General features: G+C 51.0%; 1 protein-coding gene across 4 annotated transcripts in view; it reads right to left on the bottom strand.

The window, feature by feature from the left end:
- Window positions 1-26,210, bottom strand: part of map3k22 (mitogen-activated protein kinase kinase kinase 22) — a 206,841-nt gene that overhangs the window by 51,886 nt on the left and 128,745 nt on the right. For 3 of the 4 annotated variants that reach the window (XM_072468212.1, XM_072468213.1, XM_072468210.1), the window contains 3 exons: window positions 17,919-18,011; window positions 12,353-12,544; window positions 8,773-8,924 (listed from right to left, as the gene is read on the bottom strand). In XM_072468212.1, the coding sequence (XP_072324313.1) occupies window positions 8,773-8,924; window positions 12,353-12,544; window positions 17,919-18,011 (437 nt within the window). The remainder of the gene's footprint in view (window positions 1-8,772; window positions 8,925-12,352; window positions 12,545-17,918; window positions 18,012-26,210) is intronic. The other variant, XM_072468211.1, reaches the window with a different exon arrangement.

Here is a 26,210-nt window from a genome sequence, read left to right as displayed (position 1 = left end):
GTCTCCACCATGGCGGAGGCAGAAGAGACTCTCCCCACTGCGCATGCGCGGGAAACTGACAGCGGCCGCTGACGCTCCCGTGCATGCGCCGCATTTCCGCGCCAGCTGGCGGGGCAACAAACGCCGGTGGAAATCCCCCCGGCGTCGGCCTAGCCCCTCAATGTTGGGGCTAGGCCGCCAAAGATGCGGAGCATTCCGCACCTTTGGGCCGGCGCGATGCCCGTCTGATTGGCGCCGTCTTTGGCGCCTGTCGGCGGACATCGCGCCGTTGGGGGAGAATTTCGCCCCTTATCACAAAAATCACATCTCCAATAGTGAAACACTTTCTAATTCATGAGTGAGTCTGTCTTATCTATGTGCTTGAGCCGTATACTGAGACTTTGAGCTTTCTACTTAGACAAAGATATTTCTGGTGACGGGGATGTGCTGAGTAGCCACACATCAGTTGGCTCTCCTCCAGAACACAGTAAAATAGGCACCTTTGACCGAATTTAACACGAAAATTCAAACACATTCAACTTCTAAATAAAAAAGGCAAAGAAGAAAAGTAATATGCCAGCAAGCAATAGCTCGAGAGGCTGCGGGGATGTCAGAAGCAGTGGGAAAGGGCAGGAGCAGCGGCCGAGTGATTCAGCGGACACACGAGCCAAGGGGTCCCCGACCACCCACGAGAAAGGGAGACCGACGACCCGGACGGGCTCCCCCACCCCACCTGGAGAGGGATGGAAGATATCACTAACCAAGGAGCTGAACGTGATGAAGGAAGAGATAAAAGTGCAGATCCAGGTGGTGGTGGCGAAGGTGCTGGTCGATAGGATGGGCAAGAAACTGAAGGTTCAGGATAGAACGATCCAAGAGCTCGAAAAAGCTTTGGTCAAACAGAGCAACGGGATCGTCACCCTGGAAGCAGAGATCTAAAGGTTGGTGGTGACCCAAGGGAGCCTGAAGTGGAAGGTCAAGAACCGGTCCAGGTGACAGAATGTTCGAATAGTGGGCCTGCCAGAGCGGATCGAGGGCAGAGACCCGAATGACTACGTGGCCCAGATGCTGTGCAACTTGGTTTGAAGAGACAGCTTCCCCAAACCACCGGAGATCGAAAGGGCACACAGGTCATTCCAACCAAAGCCCAAGGCTGGGGAGCAGCCATGGGCAATAATCACCAAGTTGCACAGGCACCAAGATTGGGAGAGGATTCTGTGTTGGGCTCGGCAGACCACAGCAACGAGTTTGGAAGGACACAGAATAAGTGTGTGTCAGGACATTGGGGCCGACCTGGCAAAGCGCAGGGCTGAGTTTAACCACACAAAGTCGGCCCTGTACAACAATATAAAATTTGGGATGTTATTACCAGCCAGGCTCTGGGTGACATTCCAGAATAAAGAACACTATTTCACCACCGTGTCAGAGGCGGACGAGTTTGAAGCTGCGAACAGCCTGAACAAAAAGCAAGCCAGGCAGCGGTGAGGAAGAAGCAGGGAGAAAAAGTGGTGGACATGGAAAATTTAGCGTGGGACTGGACTGCCTCGCTATGAGCTAGCTCATAGGTAGAGAGGTAAATAGGAAGGAGCGCGGGGAAGGGCAGAACCATCAGGCAGAATATACAGAAGTCTGAAGACCCACACATCCAAACATAGGAACAGCTTCTTCCCCACAGCTACTAGACTCCTCAATGACTCTCCCTTGGACTGATCTGTTCCCTGTAAGAACACTATTCACTGCTCTTATTCGGCCCTTGTTCTGCACTGTAACCAATCACTATTTGTTGATGTACCATTGTCAATGTACTCTGTCGATTATACTTTTGTCTACAATGTACTATCCCTTGGCCGCAGAAAAATACTTTTCACTGTACTTCGGTACATGTGACAATAAATATCAATCAATCAATCCAAAAGGGGATAGTGGAGGAAATTGGGACCATGGGGGGAACATAATGATAATGAAGGGGTTGGTTCTAGACTGGCTTCAGCAGGTCAGGTTCGGATTGATGGAACAAGATGGCACCGTAAGCAGCCACCTTGGAGGGTCCACAAACAAATGGAAACCCCGGAGTACAGGGGCTCACCCACAGCTGGCGGCCATGTTTGGTGCCCCCTGGACAAAGGGAAATCCCGGAGCGCAAGGGCCTGGCCTCATGGTGAGAACGGAGACCACGGCCATTTTGGTTGGCACCTAAAAAAGGGAAACCCCAGATTGCAGGGGTATGTCCACAAGATAAGTATGGTTGATCCTGCAGGAAGGGATAGAAACCCCCACCAGAATTATCACCTGGAACGTTAAAAAATCCATAGTCTTCGCCCACCTGAAAAGTATGAAAACTGACAGTCTTCCTCCAAGAGATACATCTGAAGGAGAAGGGAGAAGGACCGACTGCGGGTAAGGAGGGGATGGGTGGGCCAGACCTACCATTCCTGCTACGGGATGAGGGCTGGGGGGGGGGGGGTAGCTATTCGATAAGCAAGAGGATGGTTTTCACGGTGACAAAGACGGTTACGGATCAAGGGGACGGTATCGTACAGCGGTGTCGTAGATGGGGCACCGGTAGTCCTGGTAAACGTGTATGCGCCCAACTGGGTACGAATTTATAAAGAAGACCATAGCGGACCCGACATAGATATGCACTGACTGACCATGGGAGGGGATTTTAACTGTGTACTGGACCGACTGATGGACAGATCAAACCCCAGAATGGTGAAAATGACAGGCATGGTTAGGGAACTGGGAACATTCATGGAGCAGATGGGGGCAGTGGACCCATGGCGGTTCCTGTACCCTGTGAGAAGGAATTATCGTTCTTCTCACCAGTACATAAGCTCTACACCCGCATCGACTTCTTTGTAGTGGAGAAATCGGTACTTCCAGAAATTGTAATCTCTGACCATGCTCCACATTACATGAATGTGAGGTTGGAGACAGGCAGTGCTCAACACACCTCCTGGAGGTTGGACACAACCCTCTTAGCTGACAATGTCTTCTGCCAGAAAACATCACAGGCCATAGGCGCATACATTACTAGCAACCGGAACGGGGAAGTCTCACCTTCCACGTTCTGGGAGGCACTGAAGGCAGTGATTAGGGGAGATATTACATCCGACATTCTCGTAGAGATAGGGAAGAGAGGGCAGCTAGGCAACAACTGATCGACTCCATCCTGCAGGTCGACAGAAGAAACTCCGAGTAGAAAGAGCGTATGGTGGAGAGGAAGAAGCACAAATGGACTTAAACCTGCTATCCACCAGGAAGGCAGTGCACCAACCCCGCCAGACAAGGAGGACCTTTTATGAACATGGAGAGAAGGCCAGCCGCCTACTGGCTCACCAGCTGAGAAAGCAGGTAGCCACAAGGGAAATAGTGCAGCTGAGGGATGGCAGAGGCAGACTGGGAGTTGAACCTAAAGAGGTCAATGAAGCTTTCAAGGCCTTCTACTGGGGATTGTGCACCTCAGAGCCCCCAGTCGTGGGGGATGATAGATTAGGACTGGAAGAGGTCATGGTGGGCGTCAACTCCAGCTCCATGCAGGTGGGGAAGGCGCCAGGACCGGATGGGTTCCCAGCGGACTTCTACAAAAAACGCACGCTGGGTCTAGCCCCACACCTGTGGGAGATGTTCACAGACTCACTAGCGAGGGCATCCTGCCTCCGGCGCTAACACAGACAACCCAAAAAAGGCAAAGACCCAATGGAATGCAGACCCATTCCGCTACTCAATGTGGATGCAAAAATACTCACAAAAGCCCTGGCCACAAGACTGGAGAACTGCATACCAGAGGTGGTCGCGGAAGACCAGACAGGCTTTGTTAAAGGTAAACAGTTAACTATGAACACCAGACGGCTGTTGAATGTGATACTGACCCCAGCTGGGGAGAGAATGCCAGAGTTGATCGTCTCCCTGGATGTAGAAAAGGCCATCAGCAGAGTCGAATTGAAGTACCTCGTAGAGGTAGTAGAGCAGTTTGGGCTCGAGGCAGCTCATGGGTGAAACTCCCGTAAAACGTCCACAAGGCGAGCGTCCAGACAAACACCACACCTCTGAATATTTCCAGTTGCACAGAAGCACCAGGCAGGGATGCCCGCTGTCCCCGCTACAGTTCACCGTGGTAATTGAACCCCTGGTGATCACCCTGCGAGACACGAGTGGCAGGAAGGGAATCTGAAGAGGAGACAGGCAGCAGAGTCTCACTCTATGTGGATGATCTGCTCCTCTACATCTCGGACCCGCAAAGCGGCATGAACAAATTCATGAAGTTTCTGGAAGAGTTCGGAGCCTTTTCGGGCTACAAACTCAACCTGGACAAAAGGTGAACCCGAGAGGGCAGGGGAGGAGCTGGCGGGTCTACCATTTAAAATAGCCCAAAACAAATTCCACTATCTGGGGATCCAGATGACACACGACTGAACACGGATCCATAAGTGGAGAGACATAATGTTGGTGGAGAGACACAATGTTGGTGGAGTTACTGGACGCGGACACTCTGGGAAAGGGAAACTGCAAGGACACATACGATTAACTTTTTAGAAAGGACATGCTTCCCACTGGATGGACCAAGGGAGAAATGGGAAGAAGAGTTAGGAATGGAAATGGGGTGGGGAATGTGGAGAATGCACTGAGCAGGGCCAACTCCACATCCTCCTGCGCAAGGCTAAGCCTCATGCAGTTTAAAGTGGTGCACAGAGCGCGCCTGACAAGAACCCAAATGAGCAGGTTCTGCCCAGAGGTGGAGAACAAATGTGAACGGTGCCAGGGAGGCCTGGTCAACCATGCCCACATGTTCTAAGCATGCCTTCTTCGAAGCAATGTCCAAGGTCATGGGGGTGAGGATGGAGCCGTGCCAGAGAGTGGCAGGCTTAGGAATTCAGACCAGCCAGAACTTCATAAGGGAGAGGGCTTTGCCTTTCTTCCCTAATCGCCTACCAGCGGATCCTTCTCGGCTATCGATCAGCAGCACCACCCACAGCTGCAGACCGACTGGCAGACCCTTCAGAATTTCTCCACCTGGAGAAGATCAAATACACCATTCAAGGATCTGAAGGTGGCTTCCACAAAGCGTGGTCAAAACCTGTTCAAAGACAACACTGATAGAATGGGGGTGGACAGCAGGGGAACGCATGGGAACCACCGGGAATACAGAAAGCAGAGAGGAATGAGGGGGGGGGGGCGGTCAATGGGGACGGAAGAGACGGAAGGAAACACCAAAGGGGAGCCCAGAGAGAGGCTGACCCAGGAACAAGAGGGCCCATCACAAAGCTACAAGGATAAGAAAAACACCAAACAAACCACCTAACAGCAGAAAAGGGGAAGTACGGGTGTGAGAGAGGGAAAAGAACAACATGCAAACTTCAATAAAACATTTTTAAAAATATTTAATCTGAGAATGAAACCAATGGAGGCAGACGGATATTCTGAAGGATGGAAGCTGATGGAGCAGAATGCTCACTGCTCATAAAATCTTAATGCACTGAGGGAGGCCATTTGGCCCACTGTGCCTCTGCAAGGTCCTTGAAAGAGGATCTAATTTGTCTCACTACCCAGGTCTTTCCCCACAGCAAACACAAACTTTTACTTTTTGAGTACGGATCAAATTCTGTTTTTGAAAGTTGTTACTGAATGTTTCCACCAATATTTAAGCATTGCATTCCAGATTGTAACAACAGGTGGAATTTTGAGCCCACGTTAACCATCAGCATAAGCTAAGGGAGAGGGTGGAGCTGCCGATGGGTAGTGAGTTCAGGTATCTGCAGGTTAGGGACTTCGCACAAAAGGTCTGCAAGGGGTTCCCTAGGTTGCCATGATACACACTGCTGGAGTGACTGCTGCTTTCGGATGTGGACGGGGAGGGAAGAATTGGGAAGATATATAAGTGGCTGGGGGTGCAGGGAGGTGAGCGGGTGGTGAAGATCAAGGAGAAATGGGAAGTGGAGTTGGGAATGGAGATCAATTGGGGAGTATGGAGTGAGGCACTGCGAAGTGTAAACGGGACCTCCTCTGGTGTAAGGATGAGTCTGATGCAGTTTAAGGTTGTGCACAGGGTGCATATGACTAAGGTGAGAATGAGTGGGTTCTTTCAGGGGGTAGCAGATGAGTGTGAGAGGTGTGGGCGGGGGCCAGCGAATAATGCGCACATGTTTTGGGGTTGCGAAAAATTGGGAAGATTCTGGGCAGGAGTGTTCGCGGTCTTAACCAGGACAGTGGAGGAGGGGGTGGACCCGGACCTTTTGCTGGCGATATTTGGGGTTTCAGAGAAGACGGAGCTCATGGAGAGGAGAAAGGCCGATGTCGTGGCCTTCGCCTCTCTGATTGCACGGCGGCGGATTTTGCTGGAGTGGCGGTCGGCATCGCCACCGAGGGGCGTTGCATGGTTGGGTGACCTGTGGTTAGAGAAGATAAAGTTTGAGTTAAGGGGCTCAGTGGGGAGTTTGAGAAAAGGTGGGGGATGTTTGTGACCGTGTTTGAGGAGCTATTCATCGCAGGGGGTGGGGGGCGATGGATGATGGGGAGAGGGGGGGTGAAAAAGGGGAAAAATCTGTACAGACTGTTAAGTTGATTGTTGGGAAGTATGTTTCCCGGGGTGTTTACTTGCTGTAACCCACTTTGATACAAGTTTGTAATAAAATACGTTAAAAAAAATACCATCAGCATAAATGGTGAAACGATGGGGGCTCAGAATTCCACGAGAGCCTGGAACCGGCGGCGAGACCTCATTTCCCGATATACCCCATCCTTTCCCTGTGACATAAAGGGGTGCCCACCCATATCTCATTTCGATACATTTTATTAAATTTCAATATCATTAAAGGGCTTTCTAGACATATGGGCCAGACAGTGGGGCAGCACGGTAGCATTGTGGATAGCACAATTGCCTCACAGCTCCAGGGTCCCAGGTTCGATTCCGGCTTGGGTCACTGTCTGTGCGGAGTCTGCACATCCTCCCCGTGTGTGCGTGGGTTTCCTCCGGGTGCTCCGGTTTCCTCCCACAGTCCAAAGATGTGCAGGTTAGGTGGATTGGCCATGCTAAATTGCCCTTAGTGTCCAAAATTGCCCTTGGTGTTGGGTGGGGTTGCTGGGTTATGGGGATAGGGTGATGGTGTTGACCTTGCGTAGGGTGCTCTTTCCAAGAGCCGATGCGGACTCGATGGGCCGAATGGCCTCCTTCTGCACTGTAAATTCTATGATATGATCCCCTCTCACTGAATATTCATACTTCACTGATATATCGGCAACGTTTACAACAGCTATATGAAAACAGGAATCACTCCAGGGGAACCTGCTTGGGGTGCCATAGTATACATAAACGCCGGGGGAAGAGAGACATGCCTGGGCAGTGTTCTGGAATTGTCCCCTGGCACAGGTTAGCCCCACCCCCGCTGTGCCAAGTTGGCAGTGCCAGTGGTGGACTCTCTAGGGTGTCCCATGGGGTCGGGGGGGGGGGGTTCCCCTTCTGTGTGGTGGGGGTGGCGGTGCCTGTGAGAGGTAAGGAACACCGTTGTCTGTAAGAGGCGAGAGAACGCCGATACTTGTGTGATGGCAGGGGAGGAGGGAAAGAGTGCCCGGATACTTATGTGGTGGGGTCGTTCTGGTGCTTATGTGTGTGTGTGTGTGTGTGTGTGTGTGTGGGGGGGGGGGGGGGGGGGGGGGGGGGGTGTTATTTTCAGCACTGATTGGAGACCTTTAAAGGTGCCTCCCCGATCTCTATCAGCTCTATCAGGCCCCATCGCACCAGAATGACAGCGCAAACCAAGGCCCCCAGATTTTATGGGAACAGAGGATGGGATTCTCTGATCCTGAGGCTAAGTGTTGACGTCGTCGGAAACGCCGTCACGTTTCTCGACGGCGTCATCATGGCCTCAGGATCAGCAATTCTGGCCCCCGGGGTGGGGGGGTGGGGGTCAGCACGGCACTGGACCAACCCTCACCGCTCCAGCTGCTGATCCCGGCGTCAACTGGGCGCCGCGGGGTCCGCGCATGCGCAATGGCACCGGCGCCAACACGCACATGCACAGTGGCTCCCTTCTCCATGCCAGCCCGCAACATGGCGTAGGGCTAAAGGTGGGCCCCAATCGCGGACCAGGCCACAACGGAGGCCTCCCACCGAGGTAGAACCCCCCCTCCCCCCACCACAGGCCGTCCCCGGACCCTTCCACGCCGAGGTCCCGCCGGCTAAGAGGAGATTAGAACGGCACCGGCGGGACTCGGGTTTTTTGTTTCGGCCGCTCAGCCCATCCTGGGCTGAGAATCGCCGGGGGGCCCCGTAGAGCGACCCCCGACCGGCGCGAATGGTGCCGATTCTCCGCTCTGCGGCGTGGCGCGATTCGCACCGGTCGCGGCGATTCTCCAGCCCGGCCCCACCTGAGTGAATCCCACCCAGAGCGCCAGAAAATCTGGAGTGAAAATTCGGCTGTGCATCTGCCGAGATACAGGTCATTTTTCAGTCTGAACCTGACACACACAAATGTTGGGAAAATTCCATCCAGCCAGTTTAAAGAATTGCTCCTCATCTATCTTCTGCTCCTTTTGTTATTTTGCTTAAATGCCTTCAAGACTTAGAATAAGGTCCTGTCACAGTCTGTATAGAATGTGGTTGAAGGCAAAATATGTTAATTAAAAGTAATCTCCAATACCTTACTGGTCAAAAGAAAGGTGCAGCTATTTCCTGGAAAAGGACAAATCAATAAAAGGCACAGATTTTTGCTCAACTCCCAGCCAAGTCTAACAATAATCTAGAACTCGTGAGTAATTGGAAAGTTGACTCATACTTTTTGGATCAAAGTCACCAACCTTGCTTGTCTCTTGGCTATCTGCATCAAAAGCCACTTGCTTGACTGCCAGTTCTCTCCCTGTGTCCGCATCGTAGCACAGGTAAACTTCTCCAAATGCTCCCCGTCCAAGGAACTTGCCCAGTCTCCAGTTGATGGGAGCTCGGGGTGCTACTGGAAAAAAGAACAGTTAAAAATACAGTTCCTGTGCACACCTTACAAAGTGTGATTCTTTGTTTAATCTTGAAAGAAAGAAAAAATGATTAATACAGGAAAAGGCTGTTATGCTTACGCCTTTTAAGACATCAACCTCACCCATTTACTTTCTCAATTCCGTAAATTCTTTTCCTCCAGAAACAGAATATATACTCCCAATGTGTTACCATTTATAATGTTACATTAGTTTGAAGTAGAAGATGTCAAGTTTGAGTACATGTGTTACCCAACATAACATAAAGCAAATAAGTTAAATTGACGTCAGCTTTTGCAAAATGCAACTCCGTAGAGCCTAGTTTTTCAGTTCTGTCTTCAAACTGGAACCTATAGTGCACTTTCGGTGCTAACTTCGCCAGGCGTTATTTTAGTGATGGAGAGTGTGTGGGAGAGAGTGGGTGTGTATGTGGGAGAGAGTGGGTAGTGCGTGGGAGAGAGTGGGTGAGTGCGTGGGAGAGAGTGTGTGAGTGCATGGGAGAGAGTGGGTGAGTGCGTGGGAGAGTGGGTGAGTGTGTGGGAGAGAGTGGGTGAGTGTGTGGGAGAGAGTGGGTGAGTGTGTGGGAGAGAGTGGGTGAGTGTGTGGGAGGGAGTGGGTGAGTTTGTGGGAGAGTGGGTGAGTGTGTGGGAGAGAGTGGGTGAGTGTGTGGGAGAGAGTGGGTGAGTGGGTGAGAGAGAGTGGGTGAGTGTGTGGGAGAGAGTGGGTGAGTGCGTGGGAGAGAGTGGGTGAGTGTGTGTGAGAGTGTGTGTGAGTGTCTGGGTGAGTGTGTGGGAGGGAGTGGGTGAGTTTGTGGGAGAGTGGGTGAGTGTGTGAGAGAGAGTGGGTGAGTGTGTGGGAGAGAGTGGGTGAGTGGGTGAGAGAGAGTGGGTGAGTGTGTGGGAGAGAGTGGGTGAGTGCGTGGGAGAGAGTGTGTGAGTGTGTGTGAGAGTGTGTGTGAGTGTGTGTGAGTGTGTGGGTGAGTGTGTGGGAGAGAGTGGGTGAGTGTGTGGAAGAGAGTGGGTGTGTGTGTGGGAGAGAGTAGGTGTGTGTGTGGGAGAGAGTGGGTGAGTGGGTGAGAGAGAGTGGGTGAGTGTGTGAGAGAGATTGGGTGAGTGTGTGTGCGAGTGTGTGTGAGTGTGTGTGCGAGTGTGTGTGAGTGTGTGGGTGAGTGTGTGGGAGAGAGTGGGTGAGTGTGTGGGAGAGAGTGGGTGTGTGTGTGGAAGAGAGTAGGTGTGTGTGTGGGAGAGAGTGGGTGAGTGTGTGTGCGAGTGTGTGTGAGTGTGTGGGTGAGTGTGTGGGAGAGAGTGGGTGAGTGTGTGGGAGAGAGTGGGTGTGTGTGTGGAAGAGAGTAGGTGTGTGTGTGGGAGAGAGTGGGTGAGTGTGTGGGAGAGAGTGGGTGAGTGTGTGGGAGAGAGTGGGTGTGTGTGTGGGGGAGAGTGGGTGAGTGTGTGGGAGAGAGTGGGTGAGTGTGTGGGAGAGAGTGGGTGAGTGTGTGGGAGAGAGTGGGTGTGTGTGTGGAAGAGAGTAGGTGTGTGTGTGGGAGAGAGTGGGTGAGTGTGTGGGAGAGTGGGTGAGTGTGTGGGAGAGAGTGGGTGAGTGTGTGTGAGTGTGTGGGTGAGTGTGTGGGAGAGAGTGGGTGAGTGTGTGGGAGAGAGTGTGTGTGTGTGTGGGAGAGAGTGGGTGTGTGTGTGGGAGAGAGTGGGTGAGTATGTGGGAGAGAGTGGGTGTGTGTGTGGGAGAGAGTGGGTGAGTGTGTGGGAGAGAGTGGGTGTGTGTGGGGGAGAGAGTGTGTGTGTGTGTGGGAGAGAGTGGGTGTGTGTGTGGGAGAGAGTGGGTGAGTATGTGGGAGAGAGTGGGTGTGTGTGTGGGAGAGAGTGGGTGAGTGTGTGGGAGAGAGTGGGTGTGTGTGTGGGGGAGAGTGGGTGAGTGTGTGGGAGAGAGTGGGTGAGTGTGTGGGAGAGAGTAGGTGTGTGTGTGGGAGAGAGTGGGTGAGTGTGTGGGAGAGTGGGTGAGTGTGTGGGAGAGAGTGGGTGTGTGTGTGGGGGAGAGTGGGTGAGTGTGTGGGAGAGAGTGGGTGAGTGTGTGGGAGAGAGTAGGTGTGTGTGTGGGAGAGAGTGGGTGAGTGTGTGGGAGAGTGGGTGAGTGTGTGGGAGAGAGTGGGTGAGTGTGTGGGAGAGAGTGGGTGAGTGTGTGGGAGAGAGTGTGTGTGTGTGTGGGAGAGAGTGGGTGTGTGTGTGGGAGAGAGTGGGTGAGTATGTGGGAGAGAGTGGGTGAGTGTGTGGGAGAGTGGGTGAGTGTGTGGGAGAGAGTGGGTGAGTGTGTGGGAGAGAGTGTGTGTGTGTGTGGGAGAGAGTGGGTGAGTATGTGGGAGAGAGTGGGTGAGTGTGTGGGAGAGAGTGGGTGAGTGTGTGGGTGAGTGTGTGGGAGAGTGTGTACGAGAGAGAGAGATGGTGAAATTGGGAGTGGCTGGGCGCGATTCTCCACTCCCACGCCGGTTGGGAGAATCGTCTGGGCCGCCAAAATTTCTGCGGACGCCGGTCCGACGCCCTCCCGCGATTCTCCCAAGCGGCGGGAACGGCCCGGTCGAGTTCCGCGGGCCGCAGGCCATTTTGGGTGTCTCCGGCGATTCTCCGGCACCCCCGCTATTCTGAGGCCCTCCGGCGCCGTCCACACCAGGTCGCTGCAGTCGTGGGCGGTGCATGAACACTGGGGGAGCGGCCTGTGGGGGGTGCGAGGGGGGATCCTGCACCGGGCTTCACCTGGAATGTGGGGTGGCCCGCGATCGGTGCCCACTGATCGTCGGGCCGTCCTCTCTGAAGGAGGACCTCCTTCCTTCCGCGGCCCCGCAAGATCCGTCCCCCATCTTCTTGTGGGGCGGATTTAGAGAGGACGGCAACCACGCATGCGCGGATGACGCCCGTTATGCGGCGCCGGCCGCGTCATCTATGCAGCGCCGCTTTTACGCGGGCGACAAGGCCTGGCGCGTGTAGATGACGCGGCCCCGATCCTAGCCCATTGTCAGGGACTGAATCGGTCGGGACCGGGGCCGTTCCGCGCCGTCGTGAACCTCGACGGCGTTCACGACGGCGCGGCCACTTCAGCGCGAGAGTGGAGAATCCCGCCCAATGTCTGTGTGAATATCTTTGAAACTCAGATTAAATTTGTGTCAAACCTTGGGCAGTATTTTCCGGCCATCCCCACTGTTGGGATCCCCCAGTCCTGCCGATGATGATCTCTTGCTGTGGATTCCCTGCTGCCAGGAGGTGGGAAAGTTCTACCGCCAGTGAATGGCAGATTGCCTCCACTGCCACAATACATCATTTGCACCATCATTTATTTCAGAATGTATTCTGAGCTTTCCTAATCATTCCTTCTAGCTTACCCTTCAGAGAGGTGCTACAGATTTACTTACACATTGAAGGCAAGTGTCTGTCATGAACTTTCAGGCAATTTTTGTCATCACTGCTCCACCTAATAGTTCGGCTCTCATCATAATGCAAGGTGTTCCCCATGCTGTCCCCATTGGTACTGTGCGACCTACTGGAAGGAACCAGCTGGAAAAGATTTTCCTGATGGATGAAGCTCCTGGGAAAAGTTCTTCTCCCTAAAGAAAAATTATAAAAGAAAGCAAGGATTAAATATTTTGCGGAGCCAAAAAACCTACAGCACTTCAAAAAACATGACGTGCTTCAGAAATATAATCACTGCGAGCATCTAGGCAAATGCGACAGCCGGGTTACATGCAAAAAGGTCTCGGAAAAGCATTAACACAACAGCAAAATACTGCATATGCTGTCAATCTAACATAAACACACATGTTGGAAATACTTTGTACTTCTGGCAGCCACAGATGCTGCCAGACCTGCTGAGTATTTAATGGTCGCAGTGGGGGCCCATCCACTGACTGAAGATCCAATGGCAACCTTACTGCAGCCATTCCAGACCTAATCTCCGACACAATTTAACGCCGATCAGACACTTACCTGATCTGTCTTCAGTGAATTAAGGGGGATTTTCCTGCCTCCCAGAGGCTGGGAGCCCTGGCCACTGCCGCTACTGCAGGAGACCCAGGTTGCAGATCATCACTGGGCACAGGTAGGATCACCAGAGCCAGTCAGAATGAGCCGAGGGAGAAGGTTACATTTAAGGATGGGTGGGAGTCTTCCAAGTGGGTGACCTTGGCCACCGGCAGGTGTCTCTGCTGGGCACAGGCTTCCCAAAAGGAGAACATAACATAAGAACGTACAAATTAATAGCAGGAATAGGCAATTCAGCCACTGGAGTCTGCTCCGCTATTCAATACGGCCATGGCAGATCTTGTCTCAGCCACATCTCCACTTTTCTGCCTGCCCCCTCAACCCTACATCCCAAGACTAATTAAAAACCTATCTGTCTCCTCCTTAAATGGTTTTAGTGTTCCGGTGTCCACTGCATCAGGAGTAGAGAATTCCACAGAAATTCCTTGGGCAAAAATTCTCCGTAATCGGCGCGAAGTCCGCGGACCGGCGCCAAAAACGGTGCAAATCAGTCCGGCATCGTGCCGCCTCAAAGGTGCGGAATCCTCCGCACCTTGGGGGGCCGAGCCCTCACCTTGAGGGGCTAGGCCCACGCCAGACTGATTTCTGCCCCGCCAGCTGGCGCGGAAATGACATTGCCGGGCGGCGCATGCGCGGGAGCGTCAGCTCACGGCATCCCCGGGCATGCGCAGTGGAGGGGGTCTCTTCCGCCTCCGCCATGGTGGAGACCGTGGCGAAGGCGGAAGGAAAAGAGTGCCCCCACGGCACAGGCCTAAACCGCTCAATCTCTCTTCATAAGACAAGTCCTTTATCCCTGGAATCAATCAAGTGAACCTTCCCTGAACTGCCTCTAATGCATTTACGTCGTTCCTCAAGTAAGGGGACCAAATCTGTGCTCAGTGCTCCAGGTGTAGTCTTATCAATGTCCTATACAGTTGCAACAGCACTTCCCTACTTTTATACTCTATTCCATGAGCAATAAATGCTAGAATTTTGCTTGATGCCATTATTAGCTGCTGTACCTGCATAAGGACACCCAGGCCCCGCTGAAGCATTTTGAAGTTTCTCTCCATTTATATAAGTTGCCTTTTTATTCCGCTAACCAAAGCGGATAACCTCACACTTATCCAAGTTAAATTCCATCTGCCAAATTAAAAAAATAAAAACATTTAGAGTACCCAATTCTTTTTTTTCCAATTAAGGGGCAATTTAGCGTGGCCAATCTACCTAACCTACACAGATTTGGGTTGTGGGGGTGAAACCCACGCAGACACGGGGAGAATGTGCAAACTCCACACGGACAGTGACACAGGGCCGGGATCCGAACCTGAGTCCTCTGCCAAATTTTTGTCCACTCACCTAACCTACCCATGTCCATTTAGAAATGTATTTCCTCATTACAATTTGCTTTCCCACCTATTTCAGTGCCATATGCAAATTTGGTTATTGTACATTCTACCGCTGCATCCAAATCATTAATATAGATTGTAAATGGTTGGGCGGAATCCTGTGTCACACCAGTAGTTACAGCTTGCAACCTACAAAAGACATTTATCCTCCTGTTGGTTAGCCAATCCTCGAGCCAAGCTAATATAATTACCCTCAACCCTGTGGGATTTTAACTTGTGTATCAACCTTTTGTGCAACTTATCAAATGCTTCTGGAAATCTTCTGGAAAGCGAGATTTAATGAAATGGAAACAAAGGCCCATAGCAAGTGCGTTTAGCTGCGTGTTTCCCGCCACTCGCAGCACAGAGAAGCACAATGCTATAAAACGGTACTCGCGTTAGATAGGGGGCCTCAGCGGGAATGCACATTGCACTGAGCTCTGTTCGTCGGAACTCCTCAGTGTAGCGAGAGCTCGGGACGCCATCTTTAAATGGTGTCACGATCTCTGGAGCCCCGGAAACGACCCTCGACCCCCCCTCCCCCAAGCCCCAGCGCACTATGGGACAGTCCCCTGCCCTTAACCCAAACACCCACGCAGGGCACCCTTGGGCAGATAGCATCCGCACAAAAAATGCCAGCTAGGCATTGCCAGGATAGCACCCTGACAGTGCCCTACCTGGCACCCAGGTAGCACTACCAGGATGCCCAGGTGGCACTTGCAGTGCCAGGGTGCCACGCTGCCCAAAGATCATGCACCTGGGGGCCTCCGATCCCCTGGGAAACCCCCACGAGTAATGTTCCATCTGGTCCCCATTTGTGGAGACCAGTACTGAACGGCACTCGCCCGAAGTCTCCGAGGTGAATGAGATAGATCCCACGCCTCGGATACTCGGGAATCTGCACACTAAAGTGAGACTAACTGTCTCGTTTTAATATGCAGATTTGCTGCCATTTCCTTTTAGACCCTAGCATGTAGGCCACCAGGCCTTGGGGAAATGTCTACCTTTAAACCAAATAACTGCTCAGTACTTTTTCACTAGTGATGGCGATAGTTTTAAGTTTGTCATTTTCAAAAACATCTGCATTACTTGTTACTATAAGGATGGTTCTCGTGTCCTCCACCGTGAAAACCGAGGCACAATATTGATTTAGTGTCTCTGCCATTTCCGTATTCTCCATTATTAACTCCTCAGCCATGTCCTCTAAGGGACCAACGTTGATTTTAGCTACTCGTTTCTTTTTATATGCTTATAGAATCTTTTGCTTTCCGTTTTTATATTTTATGCTAGATTTCTTTGATAATTTACCATTTCTCTTTTTATTACTTTTTTAGTAACCCTCTTTGGTCTTTAAAGCTACTAGTTGAAGACCAACAATGGCAGGATGAAATCCTTAAAGGCCTTAATTAGCCTCTGGGGTTTACGACCCTTCCCGTAACGAATTTAATCGGGGGAAGTCAAGATTGTGATGGAGTTTCCACTCTGCATCTCCTACCCGATTAAACAGGCCTTCCCCCAAGGCTCTGGCCACCTCCAGGCAGAAGCATTAAATTCCGCCCATGGCCTTAGTTTAATGTCTCATCCAAAAGACAGCTTTATAATAATGCAGCACTCCCTCACTAATGCACTGACTACACGCAGAAGTCTGGGAGCAGGGCCTGAATCCATGGTGTCACAATTCAGTTTTGAGAGCAGTACCAATGAGTCAAGTGGAGAATGTTTTAAATAATTGAGTGCATCAGCAATATTTAATGCCCAAACAGGTTTCCGATTCTTGGATTGCACCTAGAATTATATACTAGTCTTTCGAGAAAAAGACCATTCTTTATCATTTAGAAAGGTATACTAAAAACAGAAGTGCGAAACAAGAGGAAATATAGAAGGGGCAGAGCAAGATTGTTGTGCAGGAATCTTTTATTAAACCCTCTTGTTTAAGCAATTCCAATTGTGTAGTTCATAATTTCATTGCCCACCGTGCAATTAAACTGCGGGGAGGGACAAATCTTGATCATCTATTTGTGCTGAATTACCTGATCTCAAAGAGGGTGGCAACGGGAGAATAAACAATAAACTTCAACACTTCTGGGCTCGAGATGTGGACAACAAAAACACAATTCCGTTCCCATACCATATGGCTGTTCACTGACACCGAATGGAAAGAATGCATGTGTTGGCATTGGGCGGTACAGGATGTGTTAAAGTTTGGAGAGCCTGCCAACACTCACTCTCTAAACTCTGACATGAAGAGCAGCCAGTTGAGTCTGGTATTAATGATCTTTTAGTACCAATGCAACTGTGTTCAACAAATGTCAAACAGCTCCAAAAAAGGGGAATTTCTTTTTGAAAAAAGCATAAGAGGGCTGGATTTTACCAGAAACATGCTGCTTGGTTCCACCGCTCCCTCAATCGGAAGGAAAGTTGGTCCCGAGTGGACCAATTTTAAAAAAATCCTACCCCGCAGCAATAACGCATTGGGGGTAGGCTAAACAAGCTTAGGGTCAGACTTGCCCACCTCCGTGGACAGGAAGTCTCACACTCGAGAGGTGCCGGTCAATTTGGTTGGCTGGCAGCTCTAGCCTGTCCCAGCAGTGCCAGAACTCAGTAGTGGGCACCACCCAGGACACCAAGAAGACATAGGAAGATGAGCATTGGCCACCCGAGAGAGATATTGGCGGGGCTTTAGAGTGGTGAGGGGTCGCAAAGTCTCAGGAGCAGGATGGGGGGCATTCAGGTTTTGAAGGATAGGTGGGGAGGAATGAAGGAGGCGGTGGCATCTTGAGTACAGGGGTACCCTTGATGTGCACAGGGCACCCCTCGATTGATCTGTCCAACCTTCCCTCCTGCCTTTTCAAAAAAAAACTTCACATTCTGGCCTACTGCCCAGTGTTTTATGGAAGTGGAGGTGGATGGAGGCCCTTAATTGCAAATTACTGGGCAGTTAAGGGCCTCAATAGGTCTAAGGATGGGTAGACCTTTGGGCAACTTGACCAGTCCCAGTATTGTGGAGAGCAGGTCAGGGGAAACCGCACCCCTCACCCCCAACCTCACCCCGCCCCCCCCCCCCCCCCCGACACACAGGTGGGAGTAAAATCCTGCCCAGAATTTCTGGTAAAGTATCATACTGTAATTGGCACTTCTAAATCAACATGCCCAATGTTTTATTCCCGTGTTTTCCGAGGCTAAGTGAATAAGGTAGAAAATGACAGGTGGACTATATGAATAAGTGTGAAGTTATCCTCTCAACCATTGTCTCTCGGCTGCCGAAGGGGTCCTTCAGGGGAGGTGGGTATCAGGGGGGCTCCTGTTCCGATGTTTTTCTGCAATGAGCCAGAAGATATTTTTTTCATCCTCAATCTGCAAACTATAACTGCAACCTAAGCATTAAATGGAACAAATTCATCTGTCTGACGTTTATATCAAATAACATGACCAAATAGTTCTGTGGACTATGATGGTTTCTGTTCTGTGGTTTTCGCAGGACAGTTATATTGAATATTGCCCCAGGGATTGGAACAACATAGTTGAGTTGACCACACATGAACAGGAGTCTCAAAAAACCTGTCCTTTTACTTACCATCACTGTAGTCCTTGCGGTGGCTGGAGACATGGTACTGTCGTGGGTATGTCCCCCCTTTTCCTGCTCTTTCACAAAAGTGACTGACAGATTCTGAAAAAGAAAATAAATTAAAATCAGCCATTATTGGAGCAAATTTTCTTACAACATTAATGTGCAAGATTTCTCAGGATTTAACCGGTCTGCCTTTTTTGTTGGTTAACCACTGCAAAAGCTACAAAACTTTGCTGTACCTGTAAATGGCTTGGCTCACTTCATAGCCCTTGTGTCAGAAGGTTAATCTAGGCTGGCATTCCAAACCAGTAATGGAGGAGTCCTGTACTTTAATAGGTTCTGTCATTTCTGTTTCGTATTTTTGCATTCTTCTCAAAATGTTGGGATGGATTCTCCATTGCTTGATGGAGGTAGTGGGTTTACTGATCCGGCGGAGAATGGAGCGTTGCCCACAAAATGCGATTGGCGCCCAATGTTCTGGTCCCTCTGTCAGCAGCAGCAGCGAGCTACATGCCCGCGCAAGTGGGAGGATGCAAATTGGTGATTTGCACCCATTTGCATCGGATTAACGGGCTGGAAGCCTGAGTTGCCACTTGCATGCCCCCCACCCCCGTCATGCACTGAATCCCACAGTAGGAGATCCTCCCGGTGGAATTTGGTGCATGTTTTCCCAAACGTGACCCTGATGCGGTTGACGTGGGTCAAGAGGGATAATGCATAATTGAGATGGCCCTCAAAGGCCATCGGAAGAGGTCCCCCCCCCATCAGTGACCCTTGCATGAAAGCTGAAGAGCAGTCCAGGCAGTACAGTGAATGAATGATTGCATTTTCATTTACCCTTCCCTAACATCTGCTGCCTCAGATAAAGGTGTTTAAAGCAGCACCTGTTTCAAGTGTCAGAAGCTGTCTTGAAAGCCAAGTACCCTTCAAAGGGTTTGAAATCCCTTGACAGCATTTGAAATGCAAATCTTCCATTTAATTTTACACAGCAATACAATGCATTAGTCAGTGATTGACAGTTTTATGACTCCAGAGACAGGTGCTTGGCGGATTGTTGCTCTATCTCGCCCTTCAAGCTTGAATGCATCTCAAGTACCCAGCTGTGATGCTAACCACAATGTTTATAAACACTCTTGCTATGATTGACAGTTCCTCAACCCATCAAAGGTAGCTATGCGTTTTCACTTCCTCTTTTCCACAGCAGAAAGTTCTTAGGGGCAAGATCTACCAGCTGCGTCCTGTGGATCCCAGGAGAGGCCTCTCCCAGGATTCGCGAAGGTCCTTATGTCTCGCGGGATCTAACCAGATTTCGCGAGATGTCGTGATCTGGATCCCGCCGACAATGGGAGGGACCCAGAATTGCATCGATCAAACAGCTTAAAAAGACTTAACTATGTTCGCGCCAGATCGAAGGGCCACCTAGCATCCAGTGGGTACGCTGAGAGTCCAGCCGAGCGCTGTTTAATAATAATAATAATAATAATCACTTATTGTCACAAGTAGGCTTCAATGAAGTTACTGTGAAAAGTCCCTCGTCGCCACATTCCGGTGCCTGTTCGGGAAGGCTGGAACGGGAATTGAACCCACGCTGCTGGCATTGTTCTGCATTATAAGCCAGCTGTCTTATAGAACGGCACTTGGGGGAGTCTCCCAGGCGATCGGAAGTCCCCGGGTGGTCGGCCTCTGGGCAGGGTGGATCTGGCACTCGGGCAATATCATCCAGGTGCCAGCCTGGCACTGCCACATCCAGGCTGGCAGGGGCACTGCCAGGGTGCCAGACAGGCAGTGCCAGGGTGCCGGACCTGCATTTTGGCCACAGAAGGACTGTACCCTGGGCTGCCTTGCCCATGTGAGGTGGAGTGCGGGTGATTTCAAGAACCCCGAAAGCGGTCAGTTGAGGGGGACCGGGGATTCACCAGGGGGGTCGAGAGATCAGAGTGACATTTTAAAATGATATTCCCGATCATTTCCTGCACTGAGGATCTGAGGATCTCCACGCACTGGAATCCCTCTGGGGCCCAAAATGCCAACAAAGCATAAGCGGGGTCGTTCCCGGCGCTCAGAACGAATAATGGATTCTGATTATTTTTGGTTAGATTGTGCCCTTGGTCTGTGTCAGGAGGTCTCTAATGTGGGTGGGGGGGGGGGTAGGGAAGTCTCTGTTTTGAGGTCTCTGGATTTGGTATTGTTCATTGTCACGTGTATCGAGGTACAGTGAAAAGTATTTTTCCGCGTGCAGCTCAACAGATCATTTCGCACATGAAAAGAAAATATATAATCAGGCAACACAACGTACACAATGTAAATACCTAGACACCGGCATCGGGTGGACCATACAGGAGTGTAGTATTAATCTGGTCAGTCCATAAAAGAGTTGTTTAGGAGTGGTAACAGCGGGAAAGAAGCTGTTTCTGAATCTGTTCGTGCGTGTTCTCAGATTTCTGTATCTCCTGCCCGATGGAAGAAGTTGGAAGAGTGAGTAAGCTGGGTGGGAGGGGTCTTTGATTATGCTGCCCGCTTTCCCCAGGCAGCGGGAGGTGTAGATAGAGTCAATGGATGGGAGGCAGGTTCGTGTGATGGACTGGGCGGTGTTCACGACTCTCTGAAGTTTCTTGCGATCTTGGGCCGAGCAGTTGCCATAACCAGGCTGTGATGCAGCCAGATGCTTTCTATGGTGCACCTGGAAAAGTTGGGGGGGCAGGATTCTCTGAACCTCCGCGCCGGAATCGCGCCCGGCGTGGGGACGGAAAATAGCCGTTCACGCCAGAAATTCGGCGCGACGCGCTTCCGCGATTCTCCGTGGACCCGCCAGTCCCGTGCACACGGTCGACGCGGCACTGAAATAGGCCCCCGTGGCAATTCTCCGCAGTCGACCGGTCGAACTCCCGCCGGCATGGTTTACATGTGGTACCGCGGTGGCGGTCCTGGTGGGGGGTGGGGGGTATCTGATTCCGGGAGGGGGGGGGGCCCTCAGCGGTGGCCAGGCCCGCGATCGGGGTCACCAGTCGGCGGGCCATCACAATCTGTGAGGGACCTACCTTCCTCTGCGCGGCTGTGCCATGACGGCAGCGCCCGCGCCGAGGTGGGCCGCCACGCACATGCGCAGACCCGGTCTGGCTAGCAGGGTCCCGCCGATTGCCAGAGCAGCTGGACGCACGCCAGGGCTCTGCTAGCCCCCTGGAAAACGGAGAATCACCCCGGACCTTCGTGGAAAAATTCCGAATCACCCCAGACCTTTGAGGAAAAATTCCAGAGTGATTCTTGCCCGTTTTCTGGTGGGTGTTGGGTCTTAGTCCCCAGAAGGGAGAATCCCACACAGGGCCTCTGATAGGGGCCACTGTGAGCGGTCTCTGATGGGGGCGGTTACCCCTGTGTATGCTGACCCATTATTCCTGTGGTTGGAGGGGGGTGGGGTGTGAAATGACGCTACATGCCACAGGGGGAGTAAAGAGTGGGCAGCATTTGCGTAAGGGGGGAGTTCGTCACCGGACCTCGGTATTGGGCCGCCTGTTCAAAATAGGGCCCCAATTACTGAATACAGCCAAAATTCGGCGAGATCTCCTCCATTCATAATTTAGCATGGTAAAGGAGAAGGAATTGCACCTGGGCGCTGTTCCTAGCACCAGCAGAGACCAGTAGTGACTCTCCGCTGGAAGGAGCACTTAGTCTCCAGAGCAGAGAATCCAGCTTTTCTGTATGCTCTCAGGAAGCAGGCAAGGCTGCATTTATTATCCCTAAACACCATCTTCATGAATGACCCACATATAGGGTGGATATTTACACTACCACCTGCCTGCAGAATCTTCCAGTCCCACCGATATAAATGGACTTGTGAATGGCTCACCACATTTTCCAGCCCTGCGCCTGCCGGAACGCGGCCATAAAACTCCGCCCATAACCTAAATCAGATATTGATGCTAAATTGCTTTCTTTTCTATCTGGCGGTGCAGACCCGAGGGGCTGAGTGGCCTACCCCTGCTCGTTATTTGTACGAGTGAATGCCACATGATGCATTGATTTTTTTCCTCATTCTTATTGCATTTCATGAGATAATTTCAAAAGTGCTATTTCCTCACAAAGAAACACAGATACACAAGAACATAAGATGAAATATAGTTAGTTTTGCGTGTGTGTTATTATGCATTCAATTTTTTTATTATTAATTACACTAATTAAAGGACTAAGATCCATTGGAAAAGGAGTAGGTCATTCAGCCACTCAAACCTATTTCATTATCGTGCCAGATCTGTATCATAATATCATTTCCACACCTTGGTTCCATCTCCTTTAATACCCCACCAAACAAGATCAACCTCAGTTTTGACATTTTCTGTTGAGCTAGCTTCGATACCATTTTGAGCAAATGTGTGAAAAAGTGTTCACTAATATCATTGCTGAGCGTCCTGTGTCTGATCTTAAAGAAGGAAAAGAACATTTTCATTTTGATAGTGTTTTTCACAACTTCAGAACATCCAAAATTCACTCCACAGCCATTGAGATCATTTTGAAGTCTAATTACTGTTGTGTTGTGGGGAAACACCGCACTCAATTTGGTTCCACAAACACCAGTGAGATAGGGGGCGGGATTCTCTCAGCCCATGCCAGGTCGGAGAATCGCTGGGCGCGAATCGTGCGAGGCCGCCCTGACGCCGGTCCACCGATTCTCCGCCCGGGATGGGCCGAGTGGCCGGCCAAAAAAAACCCGACTCCCGCCGGCGCCGTTCACATCTGGTCTTACCCGGCGGGACCTCGGCATCCATCCTGCGGGGGGGCAGCCTGGGGGAGGGGCCTCCACCGTGGCCTGGCACGCGATTGGGGCCCACCGATCGACAGGCCGGCCTCTTGTGGTGGGGGCCTCTTTTGCTCTGCGCCGGCCCCTGTAGCCCTATGCCATGTTGCGTCGGGGCCGGTGCTGAGAAGGGAGCTGCCGCGCATGCACGCATTCGCGCCGGTGCAATCGCATGCGCGCATTCGCGCCGGTCGTAGTGCGCATGCGGCACCCATTTGATGCCGGTATCGGCACCTGGAGCGGCGCGAGTCGCTCCAGTGCTGTGCTGGCCTCCTGTAGGGCTCAGGATCGCTGCTCCTGGGGGCCTGTTGACGCCATCGTAAAACGCGACGGTGTTTACGACGGCGTCAACACTTAGCCTCAGGATCAGAGAATCCCGCCCAGGGTTTTTCCTGGGTCATGTGGTTGAGGAGAAAATATTGACGAGGGCATCCTCTCACAAACTGAAGAATGTTAAAGAAGACACTGGATACCAAAGTGGGAAAACATTCCTCTGCGCAGTGGCACCATTCCTGCGCTACCTTGCCCTCTGCAGCATGTTATTTACTCAAGTGCGAAGTAAAGATGGTAACAATGACTAAGTCATCTGCCAAATGTGAAGTGCTTTATCCAAGTGAGTTCTCTGAACAGATTTCGTAGAAAGGGAATATGTTTTGAGTTCTTTGAAAGCTTGTTGAGCTGGGAAAAACTTTGGATAAATTCATTTTGGTAATTGTCCATAGAATTAGTGTCTCCTTAAAGGACAAGGGGAATAATCTTAAAATTCAGGCCAAGCCATTTAGGAGGGGAAACAGGAAGCACGTTTTTTTTTTTACATAGCCCTGCTCTAGTCTGGTATAACAGCTCACCATTCCGGGATCACCCTGGAATGTAAATATAACCCCGGCTTCTTTTCTCAATTGCAGACCATTTTCTTAAACTTCTCTCCTATGCCCAGCCTCTGCACCCTCAATCCAACAATAAATGCAGGGAGCTCATGGACTTTTTGTCACTAAGATCAAACCAATCCATCAGCTGTGTCTTCCTTATCCCTTCCTTCCATTTTCCCACCTGGCCAAATTTCCTCCAATGCTGCAACCTGTCCCAGCTCTGAATTGTACCTTTCTCTAGTTTCAACGGGTGGAATCTTAGAATATTTTTTCAAGCTGTCAGGCTCAGACTGAAAGCTGGCGTGTAGCTCTCCAGCTGCACAGACCAGTTTTCTCTCCAGATCTTGAGCCTCTGAGTACAAACAATTAGTGTTTGGGGGTGGGGGGGTTATGCCGTCACTCTGGCAGGGCGGGACTGATAGAGCAGGCAAAGCTGGCTCCACATACTCAGTTCACTTGCTGCAACATACTCCACAGAGATCAGGGTGCCATCTTTAAAGGGTTCCCCGATCAGTAATGAAGTGGAACTTCCCCCCATCCCCATTCCCCCACAAAGGTACCGGGGGCTCTCCCCACCCTGCTCAATCATCGGGGGTTCCTTCCCTCCAGCACAGCGGAAATATCACCAGCATTCCCCCTTCCTCACTCCCCCCTACCCCCACAGTGCCTACAAGTTACCCCTTCATGGTCCGCTCGTTTCCATGTCTGCATGTTCTCCCTCACTGCTCATTCTCCACCCCACCCCCAATGTGGCTCCCTGCACAGGTTGCCACTGCTAGTTTTTTTTACTGTGCCAATCTGGCAGTGCCAATGGGGCAGTGACAACAGGGTGGTTCCCGGACATGTCGCTCAGCCCCCAGGGGCTTTAGTTACCTTTACGCCACCGGGTGGATCCCCTTGACTGAATCTCGTTTTTAAAAAGCTGTTGTAAACATGTCGGCGAGGTTTGAATAATGAGTGGCGGGGTGATCATGTGGTGGGGGGGGGGGGGGGGGGGGGGGGGGGGTTGGCTAATCATATTGAAATATATTTAAACCCATTAAAATGAGGTTCTCGCCCTTTGTGGACGGGGACCTCATGGCGTCACCGGTGAGGGGTGTGGGAAATCGGTAAACATGCTCTCTCCAGAGAGAATATCGTTTCCTGATTCTCTCCAGGTTTCCCACCCACGTTGCCATTCTCTCTGACTGAAAATCATCCCCTACATCTGCTCTTAATCCCTCTCTGAGCTCATCGTATCCATGGGACTCACCTGCTGTTCTCTCGATCCTATTCACACTAAACGTCCCTTTCCGATCCCCATGCTCGCTAGTATGGTAAACTGTTATCCCTCTTCAGCTGTTGATCCTCTTTCTTTTAAATCTACCATCATTACCACGCTCCTCAAAAGAAAACAACACTCAATGCCCACCACCCCACATCCTTGCAAACTGCCTTCCCATCTCCAACGTCTTTTCCCTCTCCAAAGTCCTTGAACATGTCGTCACATCCCAAATCCATTCCCATCTTTTCTGGAACTCCATGTTGGAATACTTCCAGTCAGGTTTCTGCCATTGCCACAGTACCTGAACAACCATTACCTAAATCATAAAGACTGTTCCGAAAGTAAACTTTCCCTCGTTGGCTTTCTCGACCCACTACAGCCATTGACATGGTTAGCTGCACCATCCTCCGCCTCGATCGCTCCATGGTCATCCATTTGGGTTAGACTGCCCACTTGGTTCCGTTTTTATCTATCTAATCGGAGCCAGAGAATACAATGGTTTTTCTTCCTGCCGCCGTGCCTGTTATTTTTGGAAAGTCAACAGAATGTTATGTGCAGTTTTGGAATCCACATTATAGGAGGGATGTGATAGCACTGGAAAGGGTGCAGAGAAGATTTACCAGCACATTGCCTGGGCTGGAGAGCCTGGCCTAGGGTGCTTTGGTTATGAAGGAGATTGGATAGACTATGCTTGTCTTCCTTGGAACAGAGGAAACTGAGGGGGGCCATGATTGAGATGTATAAAATTATGAGTGGGCAGCACGGTGGCACAGTTGCTTCACAGCTCCAGGGTTCCAGGTTCAATTCCCAGCTTGGGTCACTGTCTGTGCAGAGTCTGCACATTCTCCCCGTGTCTACATGGGTTTACTCTGAGTGCTCCGGTTTCCTCCAAGTCTCGAAAAACGTGCTGTTAGGTAATTTGGACATTCTGAATTCTCCCTCAGTGTATCCGAAAAGGCGCCGGACTGTGGCGACTAGGGGCTTTTCACAGTAACTTCATTGCAGTGTTAATGTAAGCCTACTTCTGACAATAAAGATTATTATTATTATGAGGGGCATAGATAGACAGGAAGACATTTTTCCCATTGGTGGAGGAATAAATGACCTGGGGTCACAGATTTAAGGTAAGGGACAGGTGGTTTAGAGGGGATGTGAGGAAAAATATTTTTACCTAGAGGTGGTGGGAATCTGGAACTCACTGCCTGAAAGCGTGGTGGAGGCAGAGACCCTCATAACATTGAAGAAGTATTTAGATGTGCACTTGCGATACCAAGGCATACAAACGGACTAAGCACTGGAAAATGGATTTGTTGTTTTTGACCGGAGCAGATATGGTGGGCCAAAGGGCTTTTTCGGTGCGTCGATCTCTATAACTC

The sequence above is a fragment of the Scyliorhinus torazame genome, chromosome 11 (genome assembly GCF_047496885.1).
Source record: "Scyliorhinus torazame isolate Kashiwa2021f chromosome 11, sScyTor2.1, whole genome shotgun sequence".
In the NCBI taxonomy this organism is placed as follows: domain Eukaryota; kingdom Metazoa; phylum Chordata; class Chondrichthyes; order Carcharhiniformes; family Scyliorhinidae; genus Scyliorhinus; species Scyliorhinus torazame.
The sequence above is the reverse complement of the archived record's forward strand: the minus strand, read 5'-3'. Positions and strand labels throughout refer to the sequence as shown.